General features: G+C 52.0%; 1 protein-coding gene across 20 annotated transcripts in view; it reads left to right on the forward strand.

Annotated features, from left to right (window-relative positions):
• AGAP1 (ArfGAP with GTPase domain, ankyrin repeat and PH domain 1) overlaps window positions 1-23,228 on the forward strand; it is a 553,911-nt gene that overhangs the window by 167,074 nt on the left and 363,609 nt on the right. For all 20 annotated transcript variants that reach the window (XR_006713257.1, XM_045481824.1, XM_045481825.1 and 17 more), the window contains exon 2: window positions 22,162-22,220. Coding sequence is in view for 19 of the 20 variants with exons in the window: in XM_045481824.1 (XP_045337780.1) it covers window positions 22,162-22,220 (59 nt within the window). In the remaining variant the exon portion in view is untranslated. The remainder of the gene's footprint in view (window positions 1-22,161; window positions 22,221-23,228) is intronic.

A 23,228-nucleotide genomic window follows, 5' to 3' on the forward strand; every position in this document is an offset into this window, starting at 1 on the left:
ACTCCTAAAGGGTGTTGGTAGAATCTTCTGCAGGCCTGTGGGCACCTGTGGAGACTTGGCTGGCAGGGCTGGGGCTGCTGTCTGAGCACTTGGGCAGTGAGCTCGAGTTTTATCCTCCCTGCCTGGGAGGCTTGAGGCGTCAGGCTGGATACTTTGTTTTTCAGACTGTCTGGGGCACTTAAGGACATTGAGTGGTATTTACAATGTTTTGGTTAAAAAAAATCTTTTTAAATGTTTATTTCTTTGGAGAGAGAGGCACAAAGAGAGACAGAATCCCAAGTAGGCTCTGTGCTGTGAGCACAGAGCCTGATGCGGGACTCGGTCTGACGATCTGCAAAATCACGACCTGAGCTGAAACCAGGAGTCGGATGCTTAAGTGACTGAGCCACCCAGGCGCCCCCGCCCCCCCGTTGTTACAAGTTTTTGTTGAAGCGTGGTTGACACACAGTGTTGTATTAGTTGCAGGCGTACCGCAGGTGATTGGACAAGTCTATACATTACTCAGGCGCTCGGCACGATGCTACCGTGGAGTGGTTACCATAGCTACCGTGTCACCATACGTCGTTACCGTGTGACCGACCGCTCCCGGTCCTGTACTTTTCATCCTTGCGCCTTACTCATTTTATAACGGGAAACTTGTACCTCTTAACCCCCTTCGCGTATTTCGTCCATCCCACTAGCTCCCCACCTCTGGCAATCACCAGTTTGCTGTTTTCGTGAGTCTGTTTTTGTTTTTTAGATTCCACACATAAGTGAAATGCAGTCTATGTGTTTCTCAGACTTCTTTAAACATAGTACCTTCTAGGTCTATCCATATTGTGGCAAATGGCAATATCTCATTTTTTTTTAATGGTCGAGTAATATTCCATTGTGTTTACGTGGGCGTCTTTATCCATTCACATATCTGTGGATTCAGGCCACGTCCATATCTTGGCTATTGTAAGTAAGGCTGCAGTAAACATAGGGGTGCATGTATCTTTTTGAATTAGTGTTTTCGTTTTCTTTGGGGAAATACCCAGCAGTGGGATTACTGGATTATATGATAGGTCTATTTTTAATTTTTTTCCTCTTTTTAAGAGAGAACACAAGTGGGGAGAGTGGGACAGAGGGAGAGAGAGAAAGACTCTCAAGGAGGCCCCGTGCTCAGGGTGGAGTCTGATGCGGGGCTTGATCCCACAACCCTGGGATCATGATCTCCGCTGAAATCAAGAGTCGGACGCTCACCTGACAGAGCCACCCAGGCGCCCCTATTTCTCATCTTTTTTGAGAACCTCCGTATTGTTTCCACAGTGACTGCACCAGTTTACATTTCCCCGTCAGCGCATAAAGGTTGCTCCTCCGCATCCTTGCCAACACTTGTTGTTTCTTGTGTTGGTGATTTTCGCCTTTCTGACAGGCGTGAGGTGGGATCACATTGTGGTTTTGGTTTGCATTTCCCTGATGATGAGCGACGCCGAGCATCTTTTCACGTGCCTGTTGGCCATCTGGATGTCTTCGTTGGAGAAATGTTTATTCCGGTCCTCTGCTCATTTTTAATCAGATTATTTCTTTTTCTGCTGTTAAGTTGTATTAAGGTCTTCCTATGTTCTGGATACTAACCCATTATCAGGTATGTTGTTTGCAAATACCTCCTCCCATTCAGTACGTTGCCTTTTTATTTTGTTGATGGTGTCCTTCACTGTGCAAAAAAATTTTTTATATCGGTATAGTCACAGCTGTTTATTTTGGCTTCTGTTTCTCTTCCCTCAGGAGAGGTATCCATAAATATCTTGCTAAGGTCGATGACCAAGGGGTTACTGCCCGTGTTTTCTTTTAGGATTCTTCGGCTTCAGGTCTCCCATTAAGGTCTTCCATGCATTGTGAGTTTATTTTTGTGTGTGGCGTAAGAAAGTAGCCTGGTTTCATTCTTTTGCACGTAGCTGTCCCGATTTCCCAGCACCATTTACTGAAGACTGTCTTTTCCCCGTTGGATATTCCTGTCTTCTGTGTCGTAGGTTCATTCCCTGTACAGACGTGGGTTTATTTCTCTGCTCTCTCTTCTGTTCCACTGGCAAGTGTGTCTGCTTCCATCCTGTTTTGATTACCGCAGCTTTGTAGTGTACCTTGAACTTGAGGATTGCGATACTTTCAGCTTTGTTCTTCTTTCTGAAGATTGCTTTGGCCATTTGGCTTTTTTGTTGTGGTTCCATATAAGTTTTAGGGCTATTCTCTTTCTGTGGAAAATACTGTCGGTGACAGCTCAGAGCCTGGAGCCTGTTTCCGATTCTGTGTCTCCCTCTCTCTCTGCCCCTCCCCTGTTCATGCTCTGTCTCTCTCTGTCTCAAAAATAAATAAACGTTAGGGGCGCCTGGGTGGCGCAGTCGGTTAGGCGTCCGACTTCAGCCAGGTCACGATCTCGCGGTCCGTGAGTTCGAGCCCCGCGTCAGGCTCTGGGCTGATGGCTCAAAGCCTGGAGCCTGTTTCCGATTCTGTGTCTCCCTCTCTCTCTGCCCCTCCCCCGTTCATGCTCTGTCTCTCTCTGTCCCAAAAATAAATAAACGTTGAAAAAAAAAAAATAAAAAAAAATAAATAAATAAATAAATAAACGTTAAAAAAAAAAAAAGGAAAATGCTGTTGGTATTTTGATAGGACGGCATTATATCTGTAGCTTGCTGTGGTCGCGTGGACATTTTAACACTGTTGATTCTTCCAGTCCATGAGCATGGAATGTCTTTGCATTTATTTGTTTGGTTTCTTTCATCAATGTCTCACCGATTTCATCTCCCTGGTAATAAGTTTGTTTTCAGGTGTTTTATTTGGTGTACTGTGTTTTCTCAAGTGCTTCTTTCTGCCGGTTTTCCTCGGACCAGGTTGCTGTGATGTGACGTCCAAGGATCTAATGCTTGGCAGGTGCTCGATGAGTCCGATGCGAGTGTAAATGCGTGGGTGACCGGAAGCCCCTCGGTCCTCACTGGCTTTCAGGCTGTACTGACACGTGTCCCTTCTCCTCGTCCCTGGTGGCCCCAGAGGCTTCTCTTATCTCGTCCTTGGGTGAGGAGGCGTCTTGCTGCCTGACCCACACCTGTGGCCAATGCTGCGTGGTAGCACTCGGAGGACTTCGGGACACGTTTCTAAAAGATGGCCTGGGAAGTCAGAGCTAGAAGGGACCTTGACTCCCCACCTCCCAGCCTTGACCCCTCCCCTTTTGAAGGTAAAAGCAGCACCTGGTAGAGGTGGGCTCCTGAGGCTGCCCGCAGGTGCAGGCGGCCCGCCCTACGCCCCTCACCTCCCTCCCTCTTGGCCTGCAGGCTTGTGTTCTGTTCCAGAAGCAGAGCCCTAATGGGAGCATTTGATACTCTACGCCCGGGACATTCAGGTGCAGGTTTCGTTTTAAATAAAGGTGATAACCAAGAAGCGAAGCGCGGTGTATTCTTAGCTCCTGACTGGAGCCCTTCCCTTCTGTCCAGCAGCGAGATTGGTTTTGAGAATAAACCACTGGTTTTATTTTCAGAGTTCTAAATCCAGCCGTGTAAACACTTGGAGTCTGAGCCTGAGGCTTTGGCATGGAGTCGTGGCTGCTATTTTAAATATGCCCGAAGCCTTCTTGGAAATCACTCGCTGCTGGTTTTCCTCTGATGAGGCTGTGAGCTTGGGATCTCAGAGGGAGATCAGAGAGAGCTGGAGCACTGGGGTAGGGATTGTTTCGTAGAAGATTCTTTCCCTCCCTCTAGATCCCATTCCCAGGCCAGGCAGGGCCCGGAGCGGGGTGGGGGGGGGGGCGGTGTTCCCCTTACTGAGGGGCCCGGGCTGTGGGGTATTCTGCTGCCCTGTGGGGAGAAGGCCAGTGTCTTCTGCTCAGCCAGGGAGGGGACAGGCGGGCCTTTCCAGAGGCTGTGCTAGCCAGTGACAGAGTCTCCTAGGCAGGAATTTCCACACACTTCCATTACAGTAAACAAAAGTAAACTGAACACATCTTGAAAATCTGCTTGCAGCCTCAAGTTAAAGAGAATCATTCGAGGGGCGCCTGGCTGGCTCAGTCAGTAGAGCATGCGACTCTTGGTCTCAGGGTCACGAGTTCAGGCCCCACATTGAGTATGGAGCCTACTTAAAAACGAAAAAAACCGAGAATCATTTGAGACGTGCCAGCATCCTGTTAAGGCGTCCGGGGGTCTGTGACTGGCTGTGATTCGCCTCTTTCTCCTCCCTGACCCACCATACAGCAGCACTGGGTCTAAAATGGTTAGATAACCACGGTCCGTTGTTGGTGCTGCACGGTGGATGCCACTGGGGACTCCCTAAGAAAATCACCTGTTGTTCTGGGTGCCCCTCTGCACAGGCCCCTTCCCTCCCCTCCCCTTCTCAGTGTGGCCTCCCTCACGTGGCCCCTTCTCCACCCTGCCCCCGATCCACCCTCGGAAATGAAGCACTCACCCGGCTTGGGGACAGTGGCTGATGACCTCCAGGGAGCTTGAGGCAAGTTGGGGATGCGAAGTTGAGTCTCCTGGCACAAACAAACGTGCAGTGTATTGAGAAACTTTTCAAACACCATCGTGATAGCTAGTTGCAAGGCAGACCACGTGACCAAGGGTCGTAAAACTTTCTTCAGAGGATGTGAATCAGTTAGAGTAAGTTCAGACACCAGATACGCATATCGGGTTTGATTTTGCACGTCCGTCCGAGGGGCTTTTGTATCCTAAGCCAGAAAGTGAGGGGGCTTCGTTGGCGGGCTCCATGGGAACCAGCCCCTCCGTGGTCAGAGATCATCATGGGTAGGTGTGGACACCTCTGCATAGGTCCCCGCCCGCCCCAGCCCTGTGCTTCTAGCCTCTACCCGTATCGGAGCTCGGGGTCCACCTTCCCTGTGCTCTGTCAGCTGGACACCTGGCCTTCTCCTGCATCAGGCCCCGGCGGCTCTGTGGGTGCAGCCCTTCCCCCTCCCCGCTTCTCTTCGGCCCCCCGCTCCTCTCCCGTCTACTTTCCTCCTTCCATACCTCTACTACCTGGGTCTGCAGGAGCAGAAGGGGCCTTCCAGCCCGCCCTCCACAGTCAGCCCTCACACATCAGCCAGAACAGAAGGCACGACTCGGGTCGTCTTCCCACCGTAAAAGCCACCAGGTGGCTCCCACTGCCATCGTGATAAAATCCACTCTCCGCTCCAACAACCTCATGTCAGGCCACACTTGATCCTGCTCCCCTCCCGCCCCCCTGCTCACTGCCCTCCTGAGTAGGCACTGCCCCTCCCCCTCCTCCCCATGCCAGCACCTCAGAGAAGCCTTCCTGGCTAGCCTTCCCCTAGCCCGCGTCCCCCCTACCAGGGTCCCTTGTGTTCCCGCCTAGTGTCATGTGGTCTTTTCTACGGGTTTCTCTGGGCTTGTTGGTCATCTGCTGTAAATTGGTGCTTCCCAAGGGCGGCATCAGGTAGGAGTCGGTCACGGGTATCGCTCTCGTTCTTGGCCTGGGGCCTGGCTGCAGGAGCTCCGGGGGAATGAATGAGTCAGTAAGTGCATGGGACACGCCGTGGGCGGCAACGTCAGGATGCTGGCCGGATGCCGTGAGCGGGCAGGGTGCTGTTCTCTGTGTCACCTGTATCAGATTCACATGCCCCCTGGGTGTGGCTGTGTGGTGCGAGAACCTCCCCGGTGGGCAGCATTTCCCATCAGGTCCGGCCATTGTGGGAGGTCAGCTCCTTAGGAAGCAGGTTCTGGAAGGAGAGCACCATGCAGGACTTTCCCCGAGGCCTGCTCTCGGGAGGAGGGTGGTGTGGGGCCGCGGTGCAGTCACCAGAGGACTTCAGGCACCCCGAGAAGATGGGCAAAGCAGGACTTTGGAAGTGGACAGTTCTCAGAGTTGTCCCAAGTTAGGTAAGGGGGCTGGGCCCTGACACCCATGACCAATCTGTGTGCCCTCCGGGGGTCATGTCCTTGGACCACACCACTGTCTTCATTCCCAGGGCAGTGACTGGAGGGGTCTCAGCTTGGAGTGGTCAGCCACCAGCGCTCCGCAGGCAGGCACGGAGGGCTGGAGGGAAGGACGGGGCCGTGCCCATATGATCACGTGCAGGTATTTCTAGAAACCCCTTAAAAGCCCATCAGAAGCGGTACTCGCCATCCTACTGCGTTAAGGGAAGATCGACTTTAATTAGCTTTTTTTTTACTCACACGTAGAAAATCATCTATCTGCTAGAAATATTTTCGGTTCCTCTGCAGTAAGAGCGGTCTTACGAGTTGCTCCCTAGCAGGAGGTAATTAATGGCTTTTCCAGTTGGAAAACCTAGCCGTTTGGACGTCTTACTAATTTTGCAAAACCTACCGTGAACGTTTTATAAGAGGTGAGAGAAATCGCTCTCTGGTACCGGAAGGCGTATAGGCAACCGTCCATTTGGCTTTAAGGTTAAGAGTGTAAAGAATGAGGAATACCCAGATTAGGTGCACCTGCTTGGTTCCTGGTGTAACTAGAAGGTCAGCACGCCTCACACTCAGGGCATATTACTAGGAGTCAGTAGGCGCCAGGAGGCGTGGGGACTCAGGTTTCTTCCTCCCGGCTCAACCTGGTTTTGCGTGCGTGGGGTTAACGGGATGCCCGTCAGGGCCTCTCCCAGGCGGGAGCTCACGTGGCTGTGAGCTGTGCCAGGTGGGCAGAGAGTGTTCATGGCGGGCAGGAGATGGTGGCACAGGCCCGAGAATTGGGGAGTAGATGTAGCAAAAGAGCTCGTAGCTGTTACCTTCCACGGACCTCGTAACTTCGTAACCAGGTAAGAATCTCTGACAGTCACAGTCTGAGGAGTAAGGAGCACAGAGATGATGGAGACCTTCTCCTTGTGTTTCCTTCTTCGTTATGCTTTGTGGTGCCTGGACGCTGAGCCTGACCTTGGAAGGCGCCACGGAATGCCTCCTTGACCACCACGATGATGGACCATCTGACACTATGGTTCTTTTTTCCTTTTTTAAAATCCCCCCCCCCCCCCAAGAGAGTGTGCGTGTCTGCGTGCATCAGCTGGGGAGGTACAGTGGGAGAGGGAGGGAGAGAATCCCAAGCGGGCTCCGTGCTGAGCGCTAATGCCAGGCTCGATCCCACGCACTGTGAGATCACGACCTGAGCCGAAATCGAGAGTCGGGGGCTTAACCGACTTAGCCATCCAGGCGCCCCCGACACTGTGGTTCTTGGAGGCGTACAAAGAGAAAGCGTTACTGCCTTTTCTTATTACAGAAATAATACGTGCCCGTGGCAGGGAATTACAGCAGGACCCAAATCGTTAACGGAGATACCCCCCCCCCCACCCCCCGCTGTGAGATTGGTTGGACGAAACTCCAGACCACCTTCGAGGTTGTTGGATGCTATCAAACCAATCAGTTGCCCGGTGTGTGACCCTGGGCTCACGGGACGTGTTCTGTCACTCCGTTTGGATGCCCGGCGTATTATGCTGCATCTGCCATGGGGCTTCTCCATGCACAGCTGGGGTTGGGTGAGGGTGTGGTAGTTTGTCAGGGGAAAGGGGGGAGGTCTGCATCCGTGCCGTCGCAGTAGCGACTGTTGAGCCGAGCAGGGCGCGGGGGCGGGTGCACTGGGGGAACCGTGCTGGAGGAAAGAGGTTAGAGGTGGGGCGTGAGTCACACGCCACAGGTGGCACCGAGAGAGCGCTGACGTGCACAGGACGCCATGAGCCCTGAGCCCAGGTATCAAGGAGATGGGCAGGGTAGTGACCGTCCTTCCTAGGGGGCCTCCTGAGCGGACTGAGGTGGGCATTTGTAGACCCCGCATGGCATTGTTAGGCAGAGGTGCCTGCCACTGATGCCCGTGACCGCTGCCAGCCCCTTTCTGCGTAATTCTTTTGTGCGGAGAACAGAGGACGGTGGAGAAGGGAGCGTGCTGGGGTTCGGGGTGGGGGGCGCATGATGGGCAGTACAGGGTGGGGAGGGAGTTGGCGTGCTTGTTTTCCAGTGTCTTTTTTTAAGTGTTTATTTTTGAGAGACAGAGCATGAGCGGGGGAGGGGCAGAGAGAGAGGGAGACACAGAATCCGAAGCAGGTTCCGGGCTCCGAGCCGTCAGCACAGAGCCCGGCGCGGGGCTCAAACTCCTGAACCGCGAGATCATAACGTGAGCTGAAGTCGGACGCCCAACCGACTGAGCTCCCCTGGTGCACCTCGTTTTCTAGTTTTTAATTCTTGCCCACGACCAGCAGTGACCCTGAACGTCAGCGGCAGAGGGGAACCCAGGCGTCACATGGGGTCCTGGAGTGCACGGCAGGCATTTACATATTGAAGACGGAGATGACCCTGTGGCTTCTGGACTTTGCAGCTGCCGGCGGAGTCTTGGATGTGAGGCGGGGACCAAGCCCACAGAGAGGCGGATCTGTGTTTGTTGGCCAGCACAGCAGACCAGATTAGATTTGCTGGGCATTGCAGGCTAATGGGCAGCGTGTTAATCCTGTAACACAGCCACAGAATCAGCAGTGGTACCGTGAAATCACTGCCCATTTCCTGTTGATGGGCTGCAGGGGTACGTGTGTGTGTGGGGGGGGGGGTGTGGGGGGTGGGGGGGAGCATTCAGGCTAACTCTCAAGATGAGCCCTGTCTCCATCCTATAAAGAGAATATCCCTTTTTTTTTTAAGTTTGTTTTGGTTTGAGTTTTATTGGCATTAAGTAGAGAATTATTTTATTTATTTATTAACATTTATTCATTTTTGAGAGACGGAACAGAGTGTGAGCTGGGGAGGGGCAGAGAGAGAGAGAGAGGAGACACAGAATCCAAAACAGGCTCCAGGCTCCGAGCCGTCAGCACAGAGCCCGATGCAGGGCTGGAACTCACGAACTGTGAGATCGTGACTTCAGCTGAAGTCGGACACTGAACCGATTGAGCCACCCAGGTGCCCCTAAATAGAGGATAATTTTAGCTGAAGACTGTTACGAGGCCACGTGAAGGATCCGGGGTCTCAGCAGCCTCCCTGGTGGTCAGGGTGGGCTCGTTGAGGTGAGAGGGGTTGGGACCACCCCAGGCGCCAGCAGCTGTGGGTCTGCACGGAAGGCTGTTCTAGAAGAGAAGATTCCAGGTTGTGAGAGTCAGAAAGGACCTCCTGCAGCCCTCTCATTTTACAGACGATGGGGCTGAGGCCCAAAGAGCCTAAATGACTTGGCTGAAAGTCGCATGTCTGCTGGGTGCGGAGCGCAGATTTGAAGCAAACTTCCCACCTGTCCCGTGTTTCCAGGAGTCCGTCCCCATGAAGTTCCTGCAGAAGTGGTTGACCCCACGGGACTCCTCGCAGTTCCAGAGGGGTGACATTTCTCTGTAGGTGGTGGTGACAGATGAGCGGCCTCTCTGTGCCCTTCTCCCTGCCGTGGGGCACAGGTGACCCTGGCTCCCTGGCTGGGGCTGTAGGGACCCGGTAAATTCTGATTGCTGGTCCCCTATCATCTTCTGGATCCGTTGTCGTCTGTCGTCTGCCTGTCTCTTATCATAAACATTAATCGCACCGTGAATTTAAAAATGTCACTGACTGTGTCCAATTTTTTGTGGAATTAAAATTGCCTGGCCGCGTTCTCTCCAGCACAGGACTGACTGAAATTCTGCATGTGAATTGCAAATATCTGGGCCTTCTCTCCTGTTTCCTTAGCATTTAATTTAACCAGGGAAAAGTTTGCTTATTTCAGCTTTGTCATAATGCCCACAAATACAGCGGTTGTTGCCTACCTGGGGCATCTAAACCGCGTGGCAGAAATTCCCTTGCAATCCGTGTGTCCACTCAGACCTCAGTAAGAAAATCAGTTGTAAGCCCTCTCGGAAAAATGGCTGTGAATTTAACCTCCTACCAGTTTTGTTTTCTCTCGTAATGTCTTACTCCTACCTTTTCCTAAATTGTCCTTATTTCAATGTCTTCCTTTTCAGGGATCCTGCCGCTTCATTTTAGGCATTAACCTGTTTTCAGGAATCCTAACAGTTCTGTTTACAATTTTAAGTCTCGTAGAACGTGGGATTCTGACTGGTCTGGGCAACAATGTTCCCCAGCGTCTTGGCCGTGCCGGGAGCCGCTGGCAGGAGGCTCTGTGTCCTTGGCTGTGAGGGCAGGCGTGTTTGTGGTGGGGCGTGCTGCCAGGGTCACTGTGTCGGGGACACTTCACTGCAGCCCTTCTGTCGTGGGCCTCAGTAATGTGTCCTAACTGTTGATCGCACCGGCCATACAAGTTAAAGTCCTTGCTAACCTACCCACGTTATGGAAGCTGTGACCCAAGGCTCCGACCTGAGTCCTGAAGGACAGTGTGGAGCCTACTCTGTGCTCAGAGCCTGGGATGGCAGTGTCCTGGCGGTAAAGCGGAGTAGGGCGGAGGGCCTGTCCCTCTGGCTGGTCTGGGGGCCGCGCGGTGGCCATTGGTGGCCTGGACCACCATGGGCACCCGATAAGCTCTGACCCCCGGCTCATGTGGGCACGAAAGAAGGAAAGAGCTGGGGTAGGTGAGGTGTCACAGAGACCCCATGCCTGGACCCATGCTCTCCTTGCCCCACAGTTTTCCTTACTCTGCGAGGCGGGAGGGCGGGGGTCAGGTGTTACTGCCTGCGAGTGGGACAGGCTGTGTCTGCCTGGTTTGTGGCCAGGACCAGGGAGACCTCAGGCAGTGTCTCCGGTTTGGGACTGTGGTGATGTAGAGGATAAGGTTTTTGGGTGGCAGTAGCTGGATCAGCTTCTGTTTCAGGGCAGGTTGGGGCTGACTTCTCGTAACACGGTAGTTCGCCACCCAGATACCTATTTGATCGTGGGAATGTCCTTTTTCTCCTGAAAGTTTTGCGGCCCCTTTGAATTCCTGCAGGTCAAGTGGGGTTCCCCAGCCCCCGGTTGAGTCTGTCCCTCTTTCCAAAACCTCTGGAGCATTGCACAGCCAGAATTCACGCTTTACAGCCGTGAGATACGCTCCGAGAAGTGAACGGCCACGTCCAGATTGCATCCTGCTGCCATAAGGCTAGCATAAGTCAAAACCCACATTTGGAAACGGTTTTTGTTTTATTGTTGGTGCCTTAACCGCATTCTTTCTGCACGAGGCTTTGTGGGCCCTGCTTTTCCTGCAACATCTCACTCCCAGTGATGGTGTCTAAACTCGTCCCTGAGCTGTCAGGGTTTGGGAGTGAAAACTAAGATGAGACCCCGCTGAACTAAGGAGGTTGGCAGGTGTGGTGTTCTGCCAGAAGTGCCGGGGGAACGTGCTTCTTTGGGGACCTCCGTGCTGTGACAGGGCCCATTTTGAGCTTGGAGACAGACCTGTCACCTGTGTATGTTGAATTGCTTGTGTTCTGTCTCAGGTTAGCAAGAGGTGGGGCATAGGGCTATCCAGCCTGGGGAGCCAAAGCCGCCCCAGAAAGACGTTTGCTGCTGGAACTGTTACCACCCTGGTTTTGTAACAGTGGACCAGGAATCAGGTGGAATCAGGGCCCAGGCTTTTAGTTTAGTTCTTGTTTATGAATCAACTATCTGAAGCAGCATCAGCAGTGAAATGCGTGTCCTTCTGAAGGAAACAGAGAACTTAGAAAGGCCCAGAGCTGCACAGAGGAACCCCTCTCCCCCCCTTCCTGCCTGGCTCTCCTGTCCTCCTTGAGGCTGTTGATGGGCATCTGTTTTCATGTTTGAAGAGAGAAAGGAGACTTCTGCGTTCTCTTTCCCAGGTCCTCATAACCCTCTACTTTTCTTATCCTCAGACACATCTTCCAAGCAGTTCTTTGCACACCAGCCACAACAGTGGTGTCCTCAGGGTTTTGGAACAAGGAGCACTGTGATACACTTAGGAACCCTGTTGTGGACAGTGTAGGGAAGGGGGAGTCATGATCCTCTGAAAAGTTAAAAACTTGGCACATTCCCTGGAGTTCATCTGGGCAGGCACCATTTTGCTTTGGGGGCCCTTTAGGAGAGAAGAAAGGGTCCCGCTAATTGTGAATAGTGCCGCAAAGGGTTTTGAAATGTTTTTTTTTTTTCAACGTTTATTTATTTTTGGGACAGAGAGAGACAGAGCATGAACGGGGGAGGGGCAGAGAGAGAGAGGGAGACACAGAATCGGAAACAGGCTCCAGGCTCTGAGCCATCAGCCCAGAGCCTGACGCGGGGCTCAAACTCACGGACCGCGAGATCGTGACCTGGCTGAAGTCGGACGCTTAACCGACTGCGCCACCCAGGTGCCCCGTGGGTTTTGGATCACATCAGGGCTCGGGGTAAGGTACTTGGGTTGCCTTGCAGGCCGAGTCTGGTGGTGGGATGGGGGTGTCTTGGTGGCCCCACTGGTCACCCTGCTTTGGGAGGGGCTTATGAAGGGGCAGCACCTTGGCAGGAACAGGGGTGTGGGAAACTGTCTTGTTCGTGAATCTTTGAGGCCACTGAAGAAAGCAACCTGAACTTCTGGGGAACCTTAATACAAACCTGGCATCCCAGTGGTTTACACTTTATCCCATTTACTACAGAGATTCGGAGATTTTCAAATAAGAAATTAAATCCTACTATGGCAAACGGTGCCAGTGAGCTTCTGTTAAGTCCTCCATTTGCGAGACATCAGCGTATTATGTATTAGCCAGTTTGCAGCGTGGCTCTTTCCTGCTGCACTGAAATGGAGTTCTTTATTTTATTAAGGACGTGCATGTCCTTCCTCAGCACAGAAATGATGCCACAGTGGGAGCCACGGCCTCCGCCCGCGCTCCTGTTCTGTGTGGATGTGCATGCTGTTTCCCATTGTTCCGGTTTATATTTTGGGATTACGAATGCTTTAAAGTAAAAATAAATGCTCCTTCACTTTTCTGTTGCTCAAAAGAATTTTTTTTTAATAAAATCCTTGTGAAATATAAGGTTTTTAAATAAGCATCTCAGTCCCTGAGGTAATGCGTTATTTGTAAAATTTCACCCGCAGTTTCAGGTTCCTTTTTTTTTTTTTTTTTTTTTTTTTTAACCCTTTGTGCATCATTTCACAAGTTTTGCTGGGAACCTGTATTTGTGGTCACTGGAGCCAAACGGGATCGCAGGGGGAAGGAGAGACCATCAAGTCGTTCTAATTGTGGCCACATGCAGTGCTTCTGGTTGATCATTTGGAAGAAGAAACGAGAGTCCATAGCTCTGCTGGGGATTGAGCCCACCAGCCAAATGATGGCGAGTTTAATGTAGGGAAATGAGGTTTCTTCTCTGTTGTCCAATGAAGGTCACTGGCGAGCCTTTAGCTGCAGGCTCTGAGCCCCGAGGAAGGGCTCAGGGCCAGGAGAGGAGCTGGAGCCTAGGTGGGAGCTGAGCTCTTCTCTTTGGTTCTTGGGTAGGTAGGCCGGTTCTCATGGGCTGGGAGGTGGGGCTCTGGGGGGCGGGGCTCCGGGGGGCGGGGCTTAGGGGCGGGACTTCATCTCCGCTCAAGTCCCTTGGAAGAGCTCTTGCTTCAGCTTATTAGTGCTCCTGCCCTGTTGCTCTGAATATAGGTATTTTCTGGATTTTAGAATTTGGCAGCATTTCCCCTCTATGTCAGTAATTATGCCACACGGATATGATTTTTGCCTGTGCATTCGTGGGCTATAGGCTGAACCATGTGAAGTTGTCATTTGTCAACCCCTTTCAACCCCAGTTACACCTGGTTCAGTGTCACGGCAGTTGGGCTGGGGTCAAAAACTAACCGACAATACCTTTTAGCTGGTTTTACTCACTTTAGACTTTCAGGTCGCTTTGTGCTGTGAGAGCTTGGCCAGTGCTTTTTGAGCCACGTGTGATTTCGGGCTCCCCCACGGCTCACTGTCACTTGTGGCCCCAACACAGCTAGCGTGCGTCCACCCCAGTGGCTGTGGCACTCCCGGAAATGGGGCACCTGAAGCCTTGTCCTTCATCCCACGCCCAGAGGCAGCAGGAGGGCTTCCCCTGTGGGTAGTCAGACCCTGTGCTGGACACAGGCCACATCATCTCTTAGGTCATTGTGGAGTTCACAGGGGGGAAATACCTGCATTTTACCAGTGAGGACTCAGAAGGTCACCTAGTTTGAGGACACCGCCAACCGGGACTCCTGTCTCTGAGGCTCTGGCACTGAGTTCCCTCTGCCCTGGGACCCTGGACGTCGGGATGGCAGCCAGGGGGGAGAAGCCGGGTTCCCCACCCCGCCACGGTCTGAATTCCCAACGTTGCAATTTTACGTTCGCGACAACTGCCGAGCAGATTCTGAAAAGCTGAAGAACTGGGGTAGCGGAGCAGGGAAGTCCTGCGGGGAGCTTGTTGGAAATGCAGATTCCGAAGTTCTTTCTTCTTTTGTTGAAGTGTATCGTTGCCACATGATGTCACACTAATGTCAGGTGTACAGCCTCGTGATTCGGCAGGTCTGTGTGTTACTGGGTGCTCTCCAGACTAAGTGTGGTCCCCATCTGTCCCCTTATGTGTCACTACAGTGTTATTGACTTACTCCCGTGCTGTACGTCTCAACCCCTCCTCCCCATGATTTGTTTATTTTATAACTGGAAGTTTGTACCTCTTTGTCCCCTTTGCCTGTCTCACCCATCCCCCACCGCCATCCCCTCTGGCAACCAGCAGCTTGTGCTCTGTACTAGTAGTGATTCTTGTTTGTCTTTTTGTTTTCTTTTTTTTTTTTTCATTCCACGTACGAGTGACATTGTATGGTATTTGTCTTTCGCGGAGTGAGGTAGCATCAAACTTCCAGGTCTGTCTGTGTTGCTGCAAGTGGCAATGTCTCGTTCACGCTCACGGTGGCGCAATATTCCCCTGTGTATACATAGCACATCTTCATTCACTCATTCGCCTGTCTGCGGACACTCAGGTTGCGTCTGCGTCTCAGCTGTTGTAAATAATGCTGCAGTAAACACGGGGGTGCAGATACCCTTCTGAATTAGTGTTTGCATTTCCTTTGGGGGGAAATACCCAGTCGTGGAATTACCGGCTCACCTGGTATTTACGTTTTTAATTTTTTGAGGAACCTCCACACTGTTTTCCACGGTGGCTGCACCGACTTCCCACCGACGGCGCACATCCTGCCAACCGGTATTTCCTGTCAAGACCCTGAAGTTCTGAGCTGGAGTCTGAGGCAGAGCGGGTGGGGGGTAGACTTTGAGGAACACCGAAGGTAAAGAGGGAGGGAGTTGAGATCTGCCACCGCTGATCTGACCCTTGCGCGGAGCAGCCGGGAGGAGGGAGAACCTACTCTCGGCCTCCTGTGCTGTTTCATGAGCCTGGATCATCGCAGGTGCTCAGGAGATGGTCATCAGTATCACATGTTCAGTCGTAAAACACGAGCGAAATGCTGTATTTTGTTTTCTCTGTGTGCTTCGTTCAGTATGGATGTACAGGGTTGATGGACAGTGGGAAAGTCACGTGTACTCTGGGCCATGTTCTTCTAAGTTTGTTTCTGTTTTGTTTTGTTTTTTGACGTTTGTTTATCTTTGAGAGAGAGAGACAGAACGTGAGCGGGTGAGGGACAGAGAGAGGGAGACGCAGAATCCAAAGCAGGCTCCAGGCTCTGATCTGTCAGCACAGAGCCCGATGCAGGGCTGGAACTCTCGAACTGTGAGATCATGACCTGAGCCAAAGTCGGATGCTTAACCAACTGAGCCACCCAGGTGTCCCACTTTTTTTTTGTTTGTTTGTTTGCTTTTTTTAAATTACTGAAATCACTTGTCTCAAACCAAATTAGTTGTGATGGAAAAATGGCATTGTTTGCCTGTATCACAAAGAAATGTAATTGCATTTTGTAAAGAAGACGTGCGTTTACTCATTTCTGCGCTCCTCAGAAGTCTTTCCCAACGGTGTCACGGGCGAGACAGAATATTCCGTGTCAGTGGGAGAGGTGGAGGCAGGAAGTCCAGCAGAAACTAAAGCGTGTCCCTTTTTTATTTTGGCTTTAGTCCCCCCCCCCCCGCCTGATATGCTAATAAGATTGTTCTTAATTATTTTAAATGAAATTTACTGTTACGCCAGTAGATTCGTGTGTTTATTCCTACAGAGTGCTCGTCTTCAGCATGCAGGAAGTCACGTTACAGCTTGATGTTTTTCTGATGTCCAAGTGTAACTGCTTGGTCCAGGCTCAGCAAAAATAGGACAAATGAAGGGGTAATTTCACTGGTAGATTTTACCCCCAGCATTCCTGGTTATTGCCGGAACCGAAAGGTTAATGTGGTCTGTGGCCATCTTCACTCATGCCCCGCATTTAAATTAACTCGGAGGTGTTGGAGGAAAGTGCTGAAGGACAAAGTGCAATATTTTAGCCAGTTTGCAAGATTCCATCCGTTTCAGGACCTGAATTTTTGCCTTTAATACGTCAAGAGCGTGGAAGCGTCTGGAAGGGTCGGTGCCGCAGTGGTACCAGATACAATGGCACAGAGGGGGAAAGCGGGTTTTCTGAAGTCTAACACGGAATTATCATGCTTCCGTCTGCTTGCTGGGTCCTTTCTTCACGTGCGTTCCTACCATTAGGAGTTAGATGATCAATCTGGGAGCCCTGATGGGCAGCAGGGAGCTGATGAAGCCGTTGGGACGCAGGCACGTGACCCCACAGCTCCACCCGCGCCCCATTGTGCGTGCTCGTTGGTGCACAGGGGGGTTTCCAAAAAGGAATGTTTCTGGCTTTCAAGTTGGAACATATATTTTTGGTGTAGTATAATGAGGGCCTTAAAATTCCCGGTTAAATTGGTGGTTCTGCACATGAATATTTTTGAGGGCAGACCTAAAGCCATGTTCCTCGGTTACTGTTAGTAGCAAGCAGAGAATAAAGGGAGTTTAGTAGTCAGGACGAATTTCAAGAAAATCTGGGCGAGGGGGACCTCACCATTCTTCCTGGAGTAAAAATATAAATGAACGACCGGGTGGTTTCTTCCTGTGGCTCCCTGTTCCAGACGCTCTTAGGGCCGTCCCCTTACCTGTCGGCGTCTGTGGATGTTTGCATTCCTCGGGGTCCAGAGTCTTGTCTAGGAGTGTGGCTGGACAGGGGAGGTTCTGGAAAGACAGGCTCTCTGCCCCTTGGCTTTTCTCTAGTGCGTTTCTTAGAAAAGCAGCTGGCGGGGAGGGGCGCCTGGTGGCTCAGTCGGTTGGGTGACCGACTTCAGCTCAGGTCATGATCTCACGGTTCATGAGTTCGAGCCCCGCGCCGGGCTCTGTGCTGACAGCTCGGAGCCTGGAGTCTGCTTCGGATTCTGTGTCTCCCCCTCTCTCTGCCCCTCCCCCACTCGTGCTCTGTCCCTCAAAAATAAATAAATGTAAAAAAAAAATTTTTTTTTCAATATATGAAATTTATTGTCAAATTGGTTTCCATACAACACCTCGTGCTCATCCCAAAAGGTGCCCTCCTCAATACCCTTCACCCACCCTCCCCTCCCTCCCAGCCCCATCAACCCTCAGTTTGTTCTCAGTTTTCAAGAGTCTCTTATGCTAAAGAAAAGCAGCTTGGACTCTGGGGAGAGGAGCTTTTCTCTGAGATCAGCTGCGTGTCTTCCGTAGCGGGGTTCCTCTTAAAGGAACAAGGCAGGACTTTGGGACGTCTGGGGTCACGCGCGGAAGATGCTTTCCTGAGACCCACCGAGGGTCCCTGTCTGTGTGTGTGTCCTCTGCAGAGGGTCCAGTCTGTGTGTTTCAGAGCCTAGCAGGAAGCATGTGGTTGTGTTGTGGTGCAGGGGTGCGGCGAGGGGCGTGGAGGCAGGCGGGTACTGGAGCCAGCAGAGCAGGGCAGCTCCCACCTGGAGGCTCCTTTCTCTGGCACGTGGATGCAGGCTTCTGTTTGCGTTTCCAAGTTGTCCGAGCTGTTCTTGGACTCGCGGGAAGGCCCTCGTCTTGCTCACAGCCTGCAGATCAGACCCGGTCAGCCGGCCCTGCACCTCGGGAGGAGGAAGCCAGATGGACACCGGTGCAGGGACGCCTCGGACCTCTGCGCCCCTTCCTGAGAGGGGGGAGGCCTGCCTGGAGGGCAGGGGGCAGGGCCTTTCCCCTCCGTGTTTGTGTGACCGCGTTCCTCCGCACCACCAGCAGCATGGGCTCAGTGCTAGGAAGTCCCGAGTCACGGTCACCCCTCAGAAGGAAGGAAAGGAGCTTAGGGGGTGCTGAGCAGGGCTGGCGGCGGCCTGGTGGCCCCTGTGCAGGTGCCGAGTGGTCCTTGTCCGTGTGGCACCTGCTGGAAGCAGACGGTGAATGTACTTATCATTAGCAGGAGTGCGGGCAGCCTTTCCGCTCTGACCCTGAAGCCGCCCTCCATCGCTGTGTCGTCCACGTCCGTGCCACGTGTGTGAGTGCCTGTCCCCTCGGGCGTGCGGGGGACCCAGACGGGAATAAAGCACTGTAGTATAAATACGCTCCTGTCTCAGGCCGCCTCGCCCAACGTGGAATGACAGTCCCGGCTCAGACCTTGCATATTTAAAAAGATGATTAAAATGAGGGAAAGTCGACTGTAAAAAATACACGTAAGCCAAAACCACAAAAAAACCCTGCTAAAGATACCCTGAAATTGACCAGATAACTTTGAATTGCACCTTTCTCGTGAGCGCGAATTCTCCGAACCTCCGGGACCTCACCTTCGGCAGTGCTGCTGGGGCGGCCTCTCCGCTCGGCATCGTGGTGATGACCCTGACCCGGTGTATTCCTGTGGTTACCAAGCATCCTCACAGTCTGAGGTGTATCGGACTTGCTGTGTCTTAACACGAAGTTAAGTTGGGAAGGAACTCTGCTGGCACGCACCTGTAGTTGTTTAGAACTTTCTGGAACACCAAAACAGTAATCCGCCATGGGTATGGCCTGGGGAATCTGTGCCACTTTGACAGCGGGCATTTGGGGTGTTTTCCTTCAGTTTCACATATTTTGGTTATCAACTCAGAATTTCTGTTTAATTGAAAACATCGTTTCCCCCTGATGTGGAGAAACCGGTTGTCTGCCTCTTCATGTAACTACCGACCCCACCCCTGTGACTCTGCATTAACCATCCCCCTCTAGGGCTGTGTCCTCGTATGTCTGCCTTCAGAGTTCTGTTCCAGAGAAGCTAACAGTGTTTTACTCCAAATAAAAGTTCCTTATTACTTCATGGTCCCTAATCTTGGAGTTCTTTGAGCGTTTTCTTTTTAATATTATGACTTAAATTTAAGTCCCGTAATTTGAATTGGTGCCTTGTTAATGGGAAGAAATGCTTTCATGTCTCCTTTCCCTCAGTTCTTCGACTGTGTTGGGATCCCCCACGGCACCAAACAGTTGGGGCCTTTCTGCCCCATAGAGACGGTGGCTGAGGGAGCCCCAGTGTTGCCCACAGGCTGAGAGCCGTCCATCGGGGGTGACCGCTGTGCTTTATTTTAAATTCAAATTGCGTAGCATTTAAGCCGGTGTGTGAGAATGCATTTTCTTAGTCCTGTCTATCCAAGAGGGGGGAATTGAGTGGGGCACAGAGTGGTCTCTTCTGAAAATGAGATGCAGCTTAAATGACTTTTGATTCTAGTGGTTTGAAAACTCTCTCTCTCTCTCTCTCTCTCTCTCTCTCTCTCTCTCTCTCTCTCTCTCTCATGCCCCCAATGCATGTTCATTCTTCTAGTGTCGCTGCCCTGGGAACTTGAAATTGGGCAGCCGGCCTGGTGTTGGCCCGCTCACCATGAGATGGACCAGCTCCCCCAGGCAGGGGCCACAGCCTCCAGCCCTCAGAAAGGTCTCGACGGAGGAGAAGGATAAAGGCTTATCCTGGGATGTCCATCTTTGCAAATCTTTGGTTATTTTTCATTTAGCTTTGCCTGAGGCAGCATTCTGTTCTGACCAGCGATCAGGGTTTTCTGTTTTTTGGTTTTTTTGGTTTGTTTTTAAGTTTATTTGTTTCTTTTGAGAGAGAGAGAGAGAATGAGCCAGGGAGAGGCAGAGAGAGAGAGGGAGAGGGAGAATCCCAAGTAGCTTCCACACTGCCAGCACAGAGCCCAATTTGGGGCTTGAACTCACGAACTGTGCAATCAGGACCTGAGCCGAAATCAAGAGTTGGACGCTTAACCAGCCGAGCCACCCAGGCACCCCCGTCTAATGCCAGTTAATATTTGTTGTGATGAACACAATCTTAGGTGGTGGGTGACTTAGAATCAGCAGTTTGTTCGTGAATCACGCTCCTTTCAATTCTCATTTTATGCCTGTTGCTTCATTGTTGTGGTTCGTATTAAAAACTATGTTGTATATATTTTTTACATGCCAGATGGGATAAAGTTTAACAGGATTCTGAGAGGTAACAGTGAAAAGACTCTCCTCATTGCCCTTGCCCTCAAGCCACCCGGTTCCCAAACCTTCAGTCAAGGAACTGTTGACCGGAAATATTCTCGAACAAGCCTGTGTATGTATTTTCCACGTGTAGTATCCCCTTACGCTGGGAACGGTTGCATTTCTGCGTGTCGACGCTTCGTTTTCCCAGCCAGTTAGTGTTCCATTATGTGGCTATATCTAAATCTACCTAAGCCAGCTTTGGGTTTGTTGCAAGTGACAGGGACAGGGGGACTCGCTGGGACGCTCTTCGTGCGGTTCATGTTGGGAGCGTCACTGTCATTGACTCCCCTGGATCATTGGGGTCACCCTGTAGATCTGTAAGGCCACATCCCCATTTTTTTCAAACAGAGCAGTCGGTGACGGAAAAGACGTGTTCTGCAACTCGATAAGTAATGCTGTTTGCCCGTGAGGGTGTTAGTTAGCATTCGCCCAGTGCCTTCCCGGGGTCATCTCTTTGCTGGCTCTGTCATTGTTTATCTGTCTGCAGGCTGTGTTTTCCCTGGGGGCTGCTGGGCTCACCAAAGAGTGGGTGTTCAGGTGCACCCCCAGTATTTAGCCCCCAGTGTGCTGGCTCCATTGGGGGAGGGGTCAGAAGCAGCTCTCGGTTTTCGTTTTCACGAACGTCTTTCCTTCTGAGTTCCTGCCGATGTATCTGTCCATCGCTCTGCCTGCCGGCCAGGCACTCGGGTCCCCAGGGGTCCAGTGTCTCCAGTGTTGAACACCGGTCCCTTCCAGCTTCCAGCTGAGGATTCGAGGCACATGCATCAGCCTCGCATCCCCATCTGTTTGTGGCCGCCCGTCTTCTCCACTGACCCGTCCTTTCCTGAGCACAGGGTCCTTTTGATGGGTCGTCCCACCTCCTAAGCGTCTTTGCAGGGCCAGCGGAGTCTGGTTTCTTGGGCGGCCACCTGCCTCGTTTTCGTGTCACTGTGGATCGGGTTCACCTTGCTCCCTTCAGACACATTTCTTGTCCTTCTCCGTGATACCCCCCAGCAGCACTGCACGCTTATGCCCTCTGCTTCTATCCCAGCACCCATGTTTATTTGAAACTGATGGCATTGCTTGACTTCTAGGTATTTTGTGAATCGCGTTCCTACTTCTTGGACGTAACGTGGAGTGATGAACGTTTCTGAGTTTGCGGAAAATACATAGAAAGTGAGAGGTGTTTGCCCTCAGCTGGTCGTAGTGGGAACGGCTGTCACCTCCTTGTGACTCACTCCGTCTGTTGACGAGGGCATAGTGCGCGTGGTGGTGTGGGGTCTCGTCCACAAGAGACGGTGAGCGGGAGGCGTGGGGAATCCGGTCCTTTGTGTCCTCTCTTGTGGGTGGGCGCACCTGACCTGCACCCGTGATGGCCGCCCCTGGTGTTCTGGCCAGGGTGGGACTGGCTCTGTGGAGTCCCCACGGTGGCTGGGGACCCCTCGTCTCTCGGACGTATCGTACAGTCTTGACTGGATCTCCGCTGTGTCCTGTGCTTGGGAGGACCAGAACCCCAGCACGGTCTTCCGAACTGTAAATGGCTGTTGTGTTGTGCACATGGGGATTTTCCAGGCCCAGTCATTCTCTGCATGACTTTGTTGGTGGGATTTCAGACAAGACTACCTTAGTGAAAAACAGACCAGAAGTTCACTGACAGCTGTAGGGGCAGTTCTGGGAAAGCCTGGGACCTCCTCGGTCTTCCTGATGACAAATGAGCAGGATCGGAGGGTCTCAACTCACCCCCGGACAGTGTGGTCCTGTGGGGCTCGGGCAACGGGGACATTTGAGGTGGGGAGGGACTAAGTTCTAGAAGCTCCTTGGGGTTAGATGGAGCGTGCGTTATGGTTTAGGAGACGCAGACTTGGGAGCAGGAACGGGGCGGGAGTAGCATGAGAACCTGGTCTGCACCATCCTCGGTGTTGTTCTGGCTGGGGAAATGGCACGTTGGGGGCATTTTGACTCTGCGCTGAAGTGAGTTGTGGCACCTGACTTTGCTTTACCTCCTGTTTTACAGATGCCTTTGTGAATAGCCAGGAATGGACATTGAGTCGATCTGTCCCGGAGCTCAAAGTGGTGAGTGGTCCTTCCGGCCTCAGTGGCTGTCCTTCCTCACCTCCTCACCCCGCAGGAGAGCGGGGCTCTGTAAGAGGCAGGACGTGATGTGTGAGCACGCTCGGCCTGCATCCCGAGGGGGCCTGCTCGTCCCCGGGGCCCGGATGGGGGGTGGGGCACGCTTCTGGGTATGTCCCTGGGAAGGGCCGGGTGTAGCTGACCGTTGGGGACCGGAGCCCTGAGTGTGCCTGGGATGGCCACACCCGTCCGTCCATCATTCTGTCTCTCCTGCCCTTGTGCACACGCGTGTGAGAGAGCGTGTCACACACGCATGCACAAGTAGGGCTTTATTTGTCCTCTGCCGGGATGTCATGGGCGGTTTCTGTGATGAGCCGTCAAGCTTCGGAATTCATCACTTAAACCACGCGACTGGTCGTTCACCGTGTTACAGAGGAATGACATAAGATCAAAAGAAGAGTTTGTGTATTAAGAACTTTATTCTTTCAGTGAGATTATTTAAAGCTTCAAATTGCCTTCTGTGAAAAGTGACTTGGTTCTTTGCAACCACACCTTGGAGCACCTGTAGTCTACACATTCCCCATGTTAGGATGGAGGGAAGGGACCAGTATAACTTTTAAATAATCATGTTCTTTGTCACGTAAGCAGCATTTGGGAGAAGTATCTGTGTGTGTGTGTGTGTGTTTACACGTATGTGTGTATGTGTATGTTCGTGTGTTTATATGTCCATGCAAGTATACATACCTGTATACACATGTATATACCTTTGTGTATGTGCACGTATTTTTGTGTGTGTGCATGTGTGTATGTCTGTATACACAGATGTGTGTGTATTTGCCTGGGGTATTTATGTGTGTGTGTGTGTGTGTGTAGACACGTATATGCATATGCGTGTGTAGGTGTGTGCTGTGCGTGCGTCTATATGTTTATATGCAGACACGTGTAGTTGTGTGGTATACGTATATGTTTGCACCTGGGTGTGGCGTGGGCGTCCACTTCGAGCCACTCCAG

Source organism: Leopardus geoffroyi, chromosome C1 (assembly GCF_018350155.1).
Source record: "Leopardus geoffroyi isolate Oge1 chromosome C1, O.geoffroyi_Oge1_pat1.0, whole genome shotgun sequence".
In the NCBI taxonomy this organism is placed as follows: Eukaryota; Metazoa; Chordata; class Mammalia; order Carnivora; family Felidae; genus Leopardus; species Leopardus geoffroyi.